The 14,874-nt window shown below is 43.7% G+C and overlaps 1 protein-coding gene across 4 annotated transcripts in view; it reads left to right on the forward strand.

Moving 5' to 3' along the window:
- Positions 1–14,874, forward strand: part of LOC121401518 (vomeronasal type-2 receptor 116-like) — a 104,950-nt gene that overhangs the window by 23,921 nt on the left and 66,155 nt on the right. For all 4 annotated transcript variants that reach the window (XR_005966310.1, XR_005966312.1, XR_005966309.1 and 1 more), the window contains exon 3: positions 437–560. Coding sequence is in view for 1 of the 4 variants with exons in the window: in XM_041586570.1 (XP_041442504.1) it covers positions 516–560 (45 nt within the window). In the remaining 3 variants the exon portion in view is untranslated. The remainder of the gene's footprint in view (positions 1–436; positions 561–14,874) is intronic.

Raw genomic sequence — 14,874 nt, forward strand, 5'->3', positions numbered from 1 at the left:
ATATTAGAAGTCACTGAGGGGTTGTTCTGTGACCATATAAAGGCACAAGGCTGCAGGCTGAGTTATACAGGGAACTCTGAGTATCACTCATGTATTATAAGGGATAATGTACCCCCTACTGTAAATGATAAGGATATTAGAAGCCTGAGAAACCTGTTATCCAGAAAGTTTTATAGTACGATATGGTCATCTCCAATGAACGCCATTTTAACCAAATAAGAAGGAGAAAAGAGAAATGTGTAGCACAAAGAATTACACTATTTGACAATTCCAGACTGAATTAGAGTTTTGGAATTCACTCCATAAATATAATCATATAATCAGACCTGCACCTGAATAATTATCCCTTGCTCTCTGCCCCCTTCACTTCCATTGCTCACTATAGAAAACTCCAATTCTCACAACTTTCTACACTTTTTTTTAATTGTATTTCTAGATCCCAATAGCTCAATGCTCAGCCAGTTGTGCCGCTGGATACAGGAAGGTGCCAATAACTGGAGCCAAAACCTGCTGTTATGATTGTGCCCCTTGTTCCAAGGGAGAGATCTCCAACACAACTGGTACAAATATCATTTTTGATTTATTTTCTTACCTTAAATGTATGTGAAAGGAATAAATACAGCGCAGAGAAAGAGACAAATAGAAGGTGAAGGCTAAATTGAGACATAAGCACATGGAATGTAGCAACATATTATTTTATACAGAAAATAAAATCCAATTGTAATATTGTCTCTCTCTATTTGCACTTCACAGGTTAACTCTGAACCATGTTCACTAACAAATAATTAATAGTGTACAGCATATTTAATAATATAAAAAGTGTTGACCTTGGAAAACATTAACAATTTAAAAAAAAAAATCCAAAAATTCATCAATAATCATACAATAATCATAGATTGGCATAATGCAAGAAATACTTAATAAAGAATAAATGGAGAACAAGACTCTCATATATTTGTTACATAGTTACATAGTTAAGTCGGGTTGAAAAAAGTCCATCAAGCTCAACCCTTCCAAACAGGGTCGATCCTGCGCATATTGCCGCCTGAGACGGGCTTCGTTTTGCTGCCCCCCCTCCCCACGGTACTCACTTTTACCAGACCGGGACGGGGTGGGGGGTCCACGTCACTAATGCAGAGCACACAGTTGCGCGCACTGCACTAGAAGAGCCAACTTTCTGGGTTGAAAAACGTAAATTCTTCTCTTAGTTACCAGGAGCGGCATTTATGCCACCCCTGGTAACCAGAGGGGCGCTGAAGCCTGAGGCGAGTGCCTCAACTCACCTCATTAGCGGAGAGCCACTGCTTCCAAATGAAACCCAGTGTCTATACATACACACATTCACACCAACCCCTCCATATACTCACAAGCTATATATACCAATATACTGTACTTAGGGGCAGATTTATCAAAGGTCGAGTGATAGAGTTTTTTTTTTATCTTGAATGAACTGGAATGACCTTGAATCTCGAATGGTATCTTATTTAAGAAAAAACTCCAACATCTAAAATTTGAACGAATAGTACAGAACCGAAAAATGGAATTGAATTCAAATGCAATTTTTCAACAACAAAAAAACCCTTAAATGTCAGGAAGGCTATTAACATCTTCAAATGGGTCAACAGACCTCCGTTGAATTACACATGAACTCAGCAGACTTTAGGTGGTGACCAATTAAGTTCAAGTTACTTCCAGGGTCAAAGTATAACTCTCAAATTAGAATTATATGATTATTCCCAACTCGAATTTATGAATTTTGACCAAAAACATAACTCAAAAATTCGAATTTACTATTCAAACCTTAATAAATCTGCCCCTAAATGTAGATTTTAGTATCATAATAGCCTTGGATATTCTGCTTGTCCAAGAAAACATCCAAGCCCCTCTTAATTTGTTAACAGAATCAGCATCACAACATCATCGGGCAGTGCATTCCCCGACCTCACTGTCCTCACTTTGAAGAATCACCTATGTTACTTCAAATGAAAGTTATTTTCTTCTTTTTTTTTTTTCTTTTGAAGGGGAGGCCTCTGGAGCAGTGATCCTCTTTATGTGAAAAAAGGTCCCCCACTATCTGTCTACAGTAGCGTCATTAGAGGGGGGCAGGCCCTGGTGCATAACGCACAGTCGGGCCCCGCTCCCCTCCGTACAGCCGCATTTGGCTGCATTTGTCAGTGGCGCGTGAGCTGCCGGGGGGCCCTGTGGGGGTCTGTCTATAATTTATTCTAATGTACTTGTAAAGTATAATCATGTCCCCTCACAAGTTTCTATTTTCCAGATACAAAAGCCCCAACCTTGACAGTCTATCATCATAATTTAACTCTTCCCTCCCTCTAACCAGTTTAGTTGCACTTAGTCTCTGCACTCTCTCCAGCTCATTTATATCCCTCTCAAGAACTGGAGCACAAAACTGCACTGCATACTCCAAAATAGAAACAGTACTTTCAATGCCCTCCTCCACGTCATTAATAAACAATTAATAAAGAAGTTGAAAAGCAAGGGACGTAGAACAGAGCTGTGCAGTACTCCACTAACAACACTGGTACAATTAGAAAATGTTCCTTTTAATATCACTCTGTGCAATCTATCATTCAGATCAATTCTCTATCCATGTACAAATGCTCCAGGTCAAAATTACTTAATTTAAACAGTAACCTTCTGTGTGGTACTGTATCAAATGCTTTAGCTGAGGCTAAGTAAATCACATCCACTGCCATCCGAGAGTCAAGGGGGCAAATTCACTAACGCGCGAAGCGCCGAACGCTAGCTTTAATTCCCTAGCGTTTGGCATTTTCGCTACTGCGCAAATTCACTAACGAACGCTGGCGTAGTTTCGCTAGTGTTACTTCGCAACCTTACGCCAGGCGAATCTTCGCTAGCGACGAAACTACGCAAATTCACTAACTTGCGCAGTGTAGCGAACGCTACCTTTTATGCTAGACTTCCTTCGCCACCTCAGACCTGGCGAAGCGCAATAGAGTAGATAGGGATTGTTTCAAACAAAGTCAAAAATTTTTCTAAGTCCCAAAAAACGCTGGCGTGTTTTCTACATGATGGCTGATAGGCTGAAAAAGATCGAAAATTTTTTGGGGCTTCCCTTCCTCCCCCCTACATTTCCTGACTCATGGCAACTTATCTAGACAGTGGGCACATGTGTAGGGCAAAATAAAATTTTTATTTGCAGATTTGAAGGTTTTCTAGGCATTTGTAGTGCAGATACGTGTTCCTCCATTGAAATTTGATTTCGCGCAGTATGCAAATTAGCCTTCGCTAGCGCAACTTCGCTTTATATAGCGAAACAACGCTAGCGCAACTCCGCAGCCTTACGCTACCCCTGTGCGCAACTTCGGATTTTAGTGAATTTGCGAAGCGCTGGCGAAACTACGCCTGGCGAAGTGCGGCGAAGTTGCGCCTGGCGCAACTTTGCATCTTAGTGAATATACCCCAAGGTGTTCACCTTCTCATAAAAAGAAATTAAATTAGTCTGGCAAGATCTATTACGCTTAAAGCCATGCTGGCACAAACTCATAGGATTATTAATGCAATGAAGTCAAGTATCCCTTAATATCCCTTCTAAAATCTTTACTACCAATGATGTCAGACTAACTGGCTTAAAGTTTTGAGGCTGAGAACGGGGTCCCTTTTTGAATAGCGTCACCACGTTAGTTAATCGCCAGTCTCTCGGCATCATGCCAGACCTCAGTGAATCCTGAAAAAGTAAAGAGGTTTGACAATCACAGAGCTAAGCGTGTTTAGTACTCTGCAATGAATACCGTCCTGTCCCAGACATTTGTTTATCTTTACATGTTCTCGTGTGTGAACCATGCATCATTTGTTGAATTAATAGATTTAGGACTATTAAGAAGCAAACCTATATTACTTGGTTCCTCAATTGTGTTGACAGATGAAAAATAACAGTTCAAAATCTCTGCTTTATCTCTGTTCTCATCAACACACCTCCCTTTGACAACAATGGTCCCACCCTATCCTGCTTAATTTTTTTTACTATTCACATATTTAAAAAAATATTTTGAGTGATCTTTTTGCATGGTTTATTGGCCTCCTTAAAACTGACAAATGTTTCGGTTGTTCTGGCTAACATGAAAGCATTAAAAGCACATTTTTTATTACCAACCTAATTATTATACATAATAATATATCATAATTTATATCAAAATACAAAGGTATTGATTTGCAACAATGTTCCTTGCTTACAAGGGGAATTTTCTACACTAATTTCCCCATAATTCATTATGTATGAATACAGGTGCAAACTATTCTAATTTGCTGGTTGCTATAGAGTGGCAAAGAGGATGTCAAAACCTCTCACATGACAGTATCATTTATCTATCAGTTGGAGACTGTATCTAAAGGCTTTAAATTCTCACACATACATCTCCCCCTAACACCACTCCCCATATAAATTACTCTGAGGTGCCTCATAAACCTTGATTTCTACCCCCCTTACAATCCATTGCCATTTAGGGGCTCTCAACTATCTGGATAATTGGTCTCTCCTCAAACAATGAAACTTACAGTTTATCTTTCTGGTAGAGAATCAATTATGTTGTTTGTGAGAAATACTCATGTAAACCCAGTGTTGGTAAAGTCACTAATTATCTGGGCAAGAGCTGATACATAATGGCTGCCTGTAGTACTGTTCTCCCACTCCAATTGGTTTCTAATTGGTAAAACCAAATTACCTGATCAACACTGCAGAGTTATGTATTTTCCTGGCAATTCTCATTAACCCTGTCATCTTTCTCAAAGTCCGGTATTTACATACAACCTGATATGTTTTTCTTAATTTATATTATATATTTTCTTTTATTGTAATGAGATTCCATAAAGACTCCCCCACCCCCTCATTTTCAGACAGTGAAAACTGCTTCCAATGCCCAGACATGGAATGGCCAAACAAGAAGAGGATTCAGTGTATTCCCATGAAGGAAGATTTTCTAACATATAGTGATGATGTCCTTTCACTACTTTTTTTATCCATCCTAGTCCTGTTTTTCCTTATTACTGAGACAATTTTGGGAGTGTTTATAAAATATAGTGATACCCCCATTGTGATGGCCAACAACAGGAGCCTGAGCTTCCTCCTCCTTGTCTCCATCAAGCTGAGCTTCCTCAGTGTGTTTCTGTTCCTCGGTCGCCCTGTGGATATAACCTGCATGCTGCGCATCATCACTTTTGGAATCACCTTTTCCATAGCTGTCTCTTCTCTCCTGGCCAAGACTATCATGGTTTGTGTTGCTTTCAAAGCCACCAAGCCAGGGAGCTCATGGAGAAAATGGGTGGGAGTCAAACTGTCCAATTCTGTAGTCTTGTTCTGCTCATCCATTCAAATAATAATCTGCATGACTTGGTTGGCCATTTCTCCTCCCTTTCAGGAACTGGACCTTCACACTTACCCTGGAACCATCATCATTCAGTGCAATGAGGGCTCAGCTATTGGCTTTTACTCAGTTATTGGGTATATGGGGCTTCTGGCAGCTGTTAGTTTTGTTTTAGCATTTTTAGCTCGGACATTACCGGACAGTTTTAATGAGGCCAAGTACATCACTTTCAGCATGTTGCTCTTCTGCAGTGTTTGGATCACAATGATCCCGGCCTATCTGAGCACCAAAGGCAAAAACACTGTGTGTGTGGAGATATTTGCCATACTCACCTCAAGTGCTGGACTTTTAGCCTCTATATTTCTGCCCAAATGTTACATCATCATATTGAGACCTGATATTAACACAAAATCACAGTTACTGAGAAATGAAGCTTTATGATCTGTAGTTGATCTGTGTAAATGAACCTTAGAAGTGTCATCGTTGAGTATCGGTAAAATGGTTCCCAGTGGCCACTGTCAGAGACTCTATGATACACAGCACTAAGGTGTTAAGTGAATGCTATTTTATTGTTACTTATATAGAAACTCACTTTTTAAATACCTGCTTACAGTATATACTTAGCTGTTATTGATACATACTGATTATCACAACAACCACCCCATATAGTGTGATCATAATAAGGAGTAACTTTAGTATCTTAATTAGGTAAGGGTTAACATGCACCGATAACATAAAGGTGTTAATTGTCATAGAAATTAATTTAAAAAGAATTTGAACCCAATAACTAAAACATGTTCTAGAAAGATTAGAAAAGTAATTTATTATTCCACATGGGAACAAGTACTGGAGCAGTAATGGGAGCCAAAGTGGTACTTAGTACTGACCTACCAATCGCTTGTGCCCCAGGAAATGATGCTGCCGCCACCCTTCATGGATCCCACATTGGGTGCTGGGTGCAGAGTGTAACACCAGGGAACACAGGCCAGATTTATACTGTGGGTACAAGACAAGTTTGGGTACATTTTCTACACCATAAAGAATATACACATTGGTTCATAAGATTTACTGTGGCCAAAGGTAAATATTGAAATGCACCAAATGCTCATTTATCTGACCATATATGGTGCAGACCTTATTAAAGAGGAACTATTGCAAACATGAACATTTGATATAAGCTTAATCAGACTGAAATAAGAAACTTTCTGAATACAATCAATTAAATATTCTGTACCATTTCTGAAATAATCAAGTTTACCTTCACTATTCCTCTCTCAGCATCTGTTTCTCTTCATTCTGTCTTCATGCAGCAGTTGGGTGTCAGATATTCACTGACAGTTAGATCCAATATATCTTATAGGGGGCTCCTTTCCTAGCAGATGTATTAGAGCTCACTCAAATAACTGATTCCAGTACAAACAAAATCTAACAAAATAACTTCCTTTTGCACAAATTCTGCATGTAGAGAGACATTATGTCTGGTGAGTTTAATAGAGTGAGCTCTAATACATCTTCTAGGCAAAATGAGCCTCCCTATAAGATATATGGGATGAAATAACATCTGCTATAGAAGCTGATAGAGCAAGACTGATAAATAATCACAATCAGAATATGCAGACTGTACTGGTTCCTGAATTGCATGTAATCTAATGTGGATTTTATAGCTTTTTGTATTATCTAATAAAACGTTTCTCCAGTACTCCAGAGCCAACGGTGTCATTAATATGCAAAATAACCCTCCAATGAGAATCCGAGCTGTATAAATCACGTTGTTTGTTCCTGAGTTGAAAGCTTTAAGCCCAGTTTTCCAGCACTGAACAAGGCTGTCCTTTATCCCCATGTCTTATTCCAGTGTCATATAATAACCTTAAAATGGCACAATAATCTCTGTATGTAAGATAAGAGCAAGGTGGTTGACATAGTGTTGGGAATCTAATTTTCTTGCATCTATAATTAAGTTTCTACAATATCTATAGATCACTAGGGAGATTCAGAAAATATTCCCTGGAGGGATTCCCATAAATGATACTGAGCAGATACATCCCCAGGATATAGAGACACAGGTGTATTAAGGTTACAGGTACATATAAACCAGTGCTGCCTGTTATATACATTCATTACTGTATTCCATAAATACTGTATGTTAAAACTGTGATGAACCACAAACAATCAACAGGTTAAGTTGAAAGTATTTATTTTATTTTCATTTGAGCATTGTCTAAAAAAAGTATTTGTGGGAGGATGGCAGTCATATGTTAAAATGGATTAATAGATAAATAATAATATAAATAAAAAATAAATATAATATTATTAGTAAAGATGAATAAATGCCAGCATTTTGCTGCTTACATGTGACATATTTGTTGGAATACAGGATATGATGTCACTGGATGTAAGTCAGAAAATGGCGAAAAAGACTTTGTCAAAAAAGGGTAAAGACTGGAAACTTGGGGGCGTGGTTACCTACCTGATGTGAGCAGTCGCATATCTGGCGAGCTCCGTCCCTTGACTGCGTAACTATCCTGATACAGGTCGGTAGACCCTTTATTACCCTGCAACGTGGATCACATTTGGGATCCCCTTCGACCACACCACTTAATGGGGCAAAATCGGGCGCAAAAAAAGGGGCGTCGGAAGCAGCCGCAAAGCTGGGGAAGTATGCCCCGGAAGGCCGTGACCAACAAAATGGCGCCTCCACCTCAGGGCCTAGCTCTCCGACTACCGCCTCAGATCCGAATTCCCAGGAGCTGGCCGAACCATTGTTGAGGGATGTTCTGGAGGAGATTCGCTCAACTAGAGACACCTGTGCCTCACTCAGTGCTAAAACATACGAAATTAAAGTCTACCTCTCCATTATAAGGCACGACATGCAGAAAATGCGTGAGCGGGCAATGGCGGCTGAGCAGCGGATAAGCAACCTAGAGGACTCCTGTCTTCCCCTACAGGGTAACGCACAAGATCTACAGAAATCCCTGCAAATGGCCCAACAAAAAGCGGATGATTTGGAAAATAGGATCCGCAGGAATAACCTAAGATTTGTAGGCTTTCCTGAGAATGCGGAGGGTGATGCCCCTGAACTTTACCTTTGGGACACAATCGCTCTCTCAGGCCTTCACGATCGAAAGAGCTCACAGAGTTCCCACTAGACGTGGTCCCCCTGGAACTCCTGCTAGGCCACTCATTGCCCGGCTCTTGAATGCCCGTGACCGTGATGGTTTGCTAAAGCTGGCAAGGCATAAGGGTTCGATTACTTTCCAGGACAGTACAATTTCTATATATGCCGACTTCTTTGATGCCGAAAACAAAACAAAGGGCCCCGTCTCATCGATGCAAGAAACGCATGACGTCAGAAAATATGCATTACCAGACGCTTTGATATGATCCTTCCTGGAATGACGATGCCTATCTGAAGGCTCCTGTGATCATTCGTCTTTATTCGCCCAAAGATTTCTTGAGGGAGCTGGCTGGACATGATTGACTACCATGTAAGGTGGACACTCGTCCAGCAGACTCGTCCAGTAAGAACTCTTGCCTGGATTCCGATACTCTTTTGATTAACCCTTTGGACACACCGCGGACTTGCTCCCTCAAGAGGGTTCTCTCTCGATCCTGACTACCTCGCTGAATATCTTGGGACATGGATCTACTGAGGAAGCTTAGCTGAGTCGGACGAGCGCTTCTCGGACTGGCTCCGCATGGAGGAATATGAAGACGCAGCAGGCACTCGATACCCTTCTTCTCAAGTGGCCTCCAGCGCCTCCTGATTCCAAGCTGCTGAAATCCTCCATGGCGGTCCGTCTCGTTACCACAGGTCTTCTCGTCTGGTGAGCCTGCAGATCATTCCGCTCCTCCTCAGCTTCAGTGGGGACGCACAGGCCTGCAGAGGTTTTCGCGTACACAGTGCAGATCCAGTTTCGAGTTGCAATCCTCGATTTCCCAATGAACGTTTGTCCTAAGGTGGGTTATGTGAATGTCCTGCGTTTGGTGGGCAAACATCTCTTTGGGAGAAGAATTCTCCACTGACTTTTATGCAAGGCTTTTCTTCAGGCATTTTCGTACTGTGTTTTGATGCCCGGATGGGGTCACTATGCCCTGCACCCCCCCGTCTGCTTCTGAACTCCGGCAGGGGAACGCAGTGTCCAGTGACTCATGCTATTGACTTTAGAACTATTGGTGGCTGAAGACTTCCTGGAATGACGATGCCTATAAGGCCGTATTTATTTGCAACGTCTGGTCTATTGACATTAAAGATGAATCTTGTCTCCAGGGAGTCCCCTGATTGCTGGAAGATCTGATTGCACTATCGCATTAAGGTGGACCACTCGTCTGCAGAGAGATCAAGTAGAGAGGGAGCCGTTGTAAAAGAATTTCAACCTTGTTGCACCCTCACCGCTTTCCAGAGACCCGCTCTTGGCAATACTCCAGCTACTCAAGCTTCTACTTCTCCTCCGGAGGAACCGTGCAAGTTGGAAGTGTTGTCTCTCTGAACAAGAAAGACGGCCGCAGACGAATGGCTGGCTATGTCTGTATTGTGGCGGAACAAGTCTCATTTTTTGCGAAACTCTTGTCCAGTGAAGCCCAGAGAGTTCTGTTTCCCGAGGTATATTAGGGTAACTTTCATGTAGGGGGCTCTACTCCGAAGTCTCAAGTGACACTCACAGGTTTTCCTCCCTTTACAGATTCGTCTAGCCACTAGCCATTGTCGGACTAGCTTTCATTGACTCTGGAGCTGCTGGGAACTTCATGGACGCTCGTGTTTTTGCCAAAGACACATGGAGGTTCCCTTATTCATTGTTCCTCCTCTTCGTGTCACTGCCATTGACAGACAGACCCCTGGAGCTGAATTTATCTCTATGCGACGACTGGGGAATTGCCCTGTTGCAGGTTGGGACGCTGCATAAAGAAAGACTATTGTTCCTAATTATTCCTGCCCATCCGTTACTGTTGTTTTGGGTCTCCTTGGCTGCGCCTGCATAATCCCACCATTGATTGGTCCGCAGGACAGATTTCCCGTTGGGCCCATTTTGCCAGCAGCATTGTCTTCCTGCTGAACCCTCCAGAGGGTGAATATCTCTATGTCTGATCTGAAGACTCTACCTCCTTTTACAAGGAATTCTAGGATGTATTCTGTAAGAGTCTGCAGAATTCCTTCCTCCACATCTTCTGCCCGGAACCATGCCCCCTAGAGGTCTTACATATCCTCTCTCTCCAGCAGAGACACACTGAAGCTATATATCAAGAGAATCTCCAGCAGTGGTTTATTTGCCCTTTCTACTTCTCCTGCCGGGGCTGGATTCTTCTTCGTGGAGAAGAAGGAATGGAGGCCTAGTCCTTGTATTGACTACCGGGGTCTTAATAAAATCACCGTTAAGAACCGGTATCCCTTGCCTCTGATTGCTGAATCTTTGACCCAACTGAAGGGGGGCTAAATCTTCCACTAGTTGGATCTCCGTGGGGCGTATAACCTTTATCCGCATCCGGAGACGGTGACGAATGGAAGACTGCATTCAACACTCGTGATGGGCACTATGAGTACCTCGTCAGCCCTTTGGTCTCTGCAATGCCCCCCGCTGTCTTTCAAGAATTCGTGAACGACATTATCCGGGACCTCTTGGGAAAGTTTGTGGTCGTGTACCTAGATGACATCTTGATTTTCTCCAAGGACCCTTGCAAGCCATCGTTCTCAGGTGGAAGGAAGTACTCTCTCGTATGAGGGAAGAACTCTCTCTTTACCAAACTGGAGAAATGTGTTGTTTGAAGTGTCCAAGATTCCTTTTCCTGGGCTATATCATCTCCCCAGAGGGTTTTTGAGATGGATCCTGTGAAAGTGTCTGCAATCCAAGAGTGGCCCCTACCGCTGAGCACTAAGGCAATCCAGAGATTCATTGGTTTTGCTAATTACTGTCGGCAGTTCATTTAGGGATTCTCTTCTCGTATTGCTCCTATCCTAGCCCTCATCCGAAAAGGGGGTAAACCCAGCTCATGGCCCCCGCCTGCTATTGAAGCTTTTCAATCCTTGAAGGATGCCTTCACTTCTGCCTCGGTTCTCCGCCATCCTGATCCGGAGTTACCTTTCTTCATCGAGGTGGATGCTTCTGAAGTTGGAGCTGGAGCTATCTTGTCCCAAAGACATCCCTCTGATGGGAAGCTGCACCCATGTGCGTATTTCTCTAAGAAGTTCTCTCCTGCGGAGCAAAACTATGATGTAGGAAATCGTGAACTCCTGGCGGTTAAGCTTGCCTTAGAAGAGCGGCGTCACCTCCTTGAAGGTTCCTTGATCCCAGTCACGATCTACACAGATCATAAGAATCTTGAGTTCATTCAATCTCTCAAGAGGCTGAATCCCAGACAAGCAAGGTGGTCTCTCTTCTTCTCTCGATTCAACTTTGTCTTGACTTTTCGCCCTGGCTCCAAGAATCGAAAAGCCGATGCTCTGTCACGAAGTTTCACTCCGGTGGATCGTACTCCTGAAAGACAAGAGCCTATTATTCCTCCTGTCAAGATCATCGCTTCCTTGTACCCTCAATTCGCTGATCAAATTCTGGCTGGTTAATCTTCTGCTCCTCCTGATACCCCCATTGGGATGGCGTTTGTTCCCTCCGAGTTACGTCTGCCCATTCTTCAACAGACCCACTGTTCCAAGCAAGCAGGACATCCTGGTCCTGAAAAGACTCTTGAACTCCTTCGACGTTAAGTCTGGTGGCCGACTATCCGAAAAGATGTCAAAGACTTCGTTGCTGCTTGTACCGTTTGTGCCACATCCAAGCCTAGCCATTCCTGCCCCAGTGGGTTATTGCAACCTTTGCCTATTCCCTCTCGTCCATGGACTCATTTAGCAATGGACTTCATAGTTGAGCTTCCTCCCTCTTGTGGGAACACGGTGATCTGGGTTGTGATTGACCGCTTTAGCAAGATGGCCCATTTCATTCCCCTGAGGAAGCTTCCCTCTGCTTTGGAGTTGTCTCAGCTCTTCATCCAGTATGTTTTCCGCCTGCATGGTTTCCCTGTGGAAGTTGTCTCCGACAGAGGTTCTCAGTTTACAGCAAAGTTTTGGCGTTCCCTGTGCAAAGATCTGGGTATTACTCTCCAGTTCTCCTCCACTTATCATCCCCAGACAAATGGAGCAGCTGAATGAGTAAAGCAAGCTCTGGAACAGTTTTTGAGGAACCACGTCTCCCTTTGTCAAGATGACTGGTCTGATCTCCTCCCATGGGTGGAATTTGCCCATAACAATGCATGCCACGCTTCTACTGGAAGGTCTCCGTTCATGACGGTGTATGGTCAGCATCCTCAAGCCTTTCCCCAGGACTTTGTGTTGTCTGACGTCCCGGCTGCTGATGACCATGCAGCCCACATGTCTGCTATTTGGGCTGCAACTAAGTCGAACTTGGAGAAGAGCGTTCTGGTTCACAAGACGTTTGCAGATCGTAGACGTAGACCCTCTCCTCCCTACAAGGTTGGTGATAAAGTCTGGTTGTCTTCTAGGAACATTCGGTTCAAGGTGCCTTCTCCTAAGTTGGGTCCAAAGTTTTTGGGTCCATTCCCCATCTCGGAGGTGATCAATCCTGTGGCTGTCAGACTTCAGCTTCCCCCTGAGATGCGAATTCCCAACGTGTTTCATGTCTCCTTGGTGAAACCCGCTACCTCCAACCGCTTTTCCGTTGTCCAGTCTCCCCCTCCTACTATCTCTGTGGATGGTCAACAAGAATATGAGGTGGAGAAGATCCTTGACTCCAGAATCTCCAGGGGCTCTCTTCGGTACCTCATCAAGTGGAAAGGCTTTGGCCCTGAAGAATGCTCCTGGGAAGGATGCTCTGATGTCCATGCTCCTCGTCTGGTGAGGGAGTTCCACTCCAAATTTCCCCAGAAGCCAAGTCCTGGTGGTCCGGAGGCCCCCCGTGAGGGGGGGGGGAGTACTGTCACGATCGCTGCCCGGAGCAGGTCCAGGAGCTCCGGGCGGCACGTCCTTCCCTGCCGGTGTCGCTCCCAAAATGACAGCGCCCATGGCCGCCACGTGGGTAGCGGCGCCGGCGCGATGACGTCAGCGCGTCGACGTCGACGCAAGGACGCCGATGATGTCAGAATGGCGCCGAATTCAAATATAAATGCCTTACCAAGACGCCAGAATGGCGCCCAAGTATAGGAAACATTTCCTGTGTGTATCCTGGGTTCCCTGTGAGTTTATATTGCTAAATCTTGTTCCTGATTTATATCCTGACCCTTTGCCTGGACTTTAGACTTTGCTGATATCTGCCTGCCTGTGAACTCTTGCCTGGATTCCGACTACTCTTTTGATTAACCCTTTGGACACCGCGACCTTGCTCCCTCAAGAGGGCTTCCTCCTCGATCCTGACTACCTCCCTGGAGGGAGCTCCCGGCTCCCTGACACTTCTCGGCCGAAGTACAAAAGCAAAGGGCCCAGTTCATCGACTGCAAGAAACGCATGTGACAGAAAAATATACAGTACGCAATGCTATATCCCGCCAGGATGAGAGTGATATCAGAAGGCTCCACTCACTTCTTTACTTCGCCCAAAGATTTGGGAGACTGGCTGGACTGTAGACCCAGTCAAGGGGATGAGGAGGGCCAGGATCGGCCACAACGGCAGCAGTAAGAATTTACCTTCGGCTTTCTATCCTGCCTACATGATATTTGCTCCTGATGTCATTTTATTTTCTGGAACAGCACACTCCTGGAATTAGCAAGATTGGTGTTTTTTTTTTTTTTCTCTCTCTCTGTGCTGCGCACGGCCTGTCGATGGTGTATCGATGGTGTATATCCTCCTGCAGTTGGTACCTGTTTTCCCTTGCTGTATTCGGCAGGCCAAGTTTCACCAGTTCAATAACATTCACTACGTACCAATGGATATCGGTTTTCTTCTATATGTTTCATAAGTAATACGCTCTAGAACATTACCTCATGCTGTACAAGTTGGTTTCTACATTGCTTTAAGGATTTTTACTCCTGTTGGCATTTCCTTTTCTTGATCAACATACTTCTGATGTCCTAGGACTGTACTCGGTTCATTTGTCAGGTACTGCATGTTCCTAATTCTATTCAAGGAAGGGTTTTTTTATCCCTAATCAGGATGACCGTCCTACTGTTCCTTGCAGTTTTCTTTTTTACTGTGCATGGCAGGCCACGTTTCATCTGTGTTCTGGCGCCTGCCAAGTCCAAGTGGGTAAGAACTTCCTATTGCACGGGACTTATGTCACTTTGACTGAAATGTTATTCTTAATTCTATCGTCTGTAAAATCCTGTTAACTTCACACTATATGTGCGCATTTCTCACAGCTCGGATTGAGCGGTTGTGCTAACACCCCCACAAATCTATTGTTATCTGTTATGGGTTCATTTCTACTTAAAGTTGGGCACCAAAGTAGAAGGGGTGGGTGTAGGTTGGGAATGTTTATCCGGTTTGATGCTTTATTTGTTCAACTCAGGTGTTTAATTTTCAATATGTTGACTGTCAAATTGCACGTGCTTCCCCAATGGTTTTGGAATCCCCCATGACTCTCAAATTGTTAAGCTG

The sequence above is a fragment of the Xenopus laevis genome, chromosome 1L (genome assembly GCF_017654675.1).
Source record: "Xenopus laevis strain J_2021 chromosome 1L, Xenopus_laevis_v10.1, whole genome shotgun sequence".
In the NCBI taxonomy this organism is placed as follows: Eukaryota; Metazoa; Chordata; class Amphibia; order Anura; family Pipidae; genus Xenopus; species Xenopus laevis.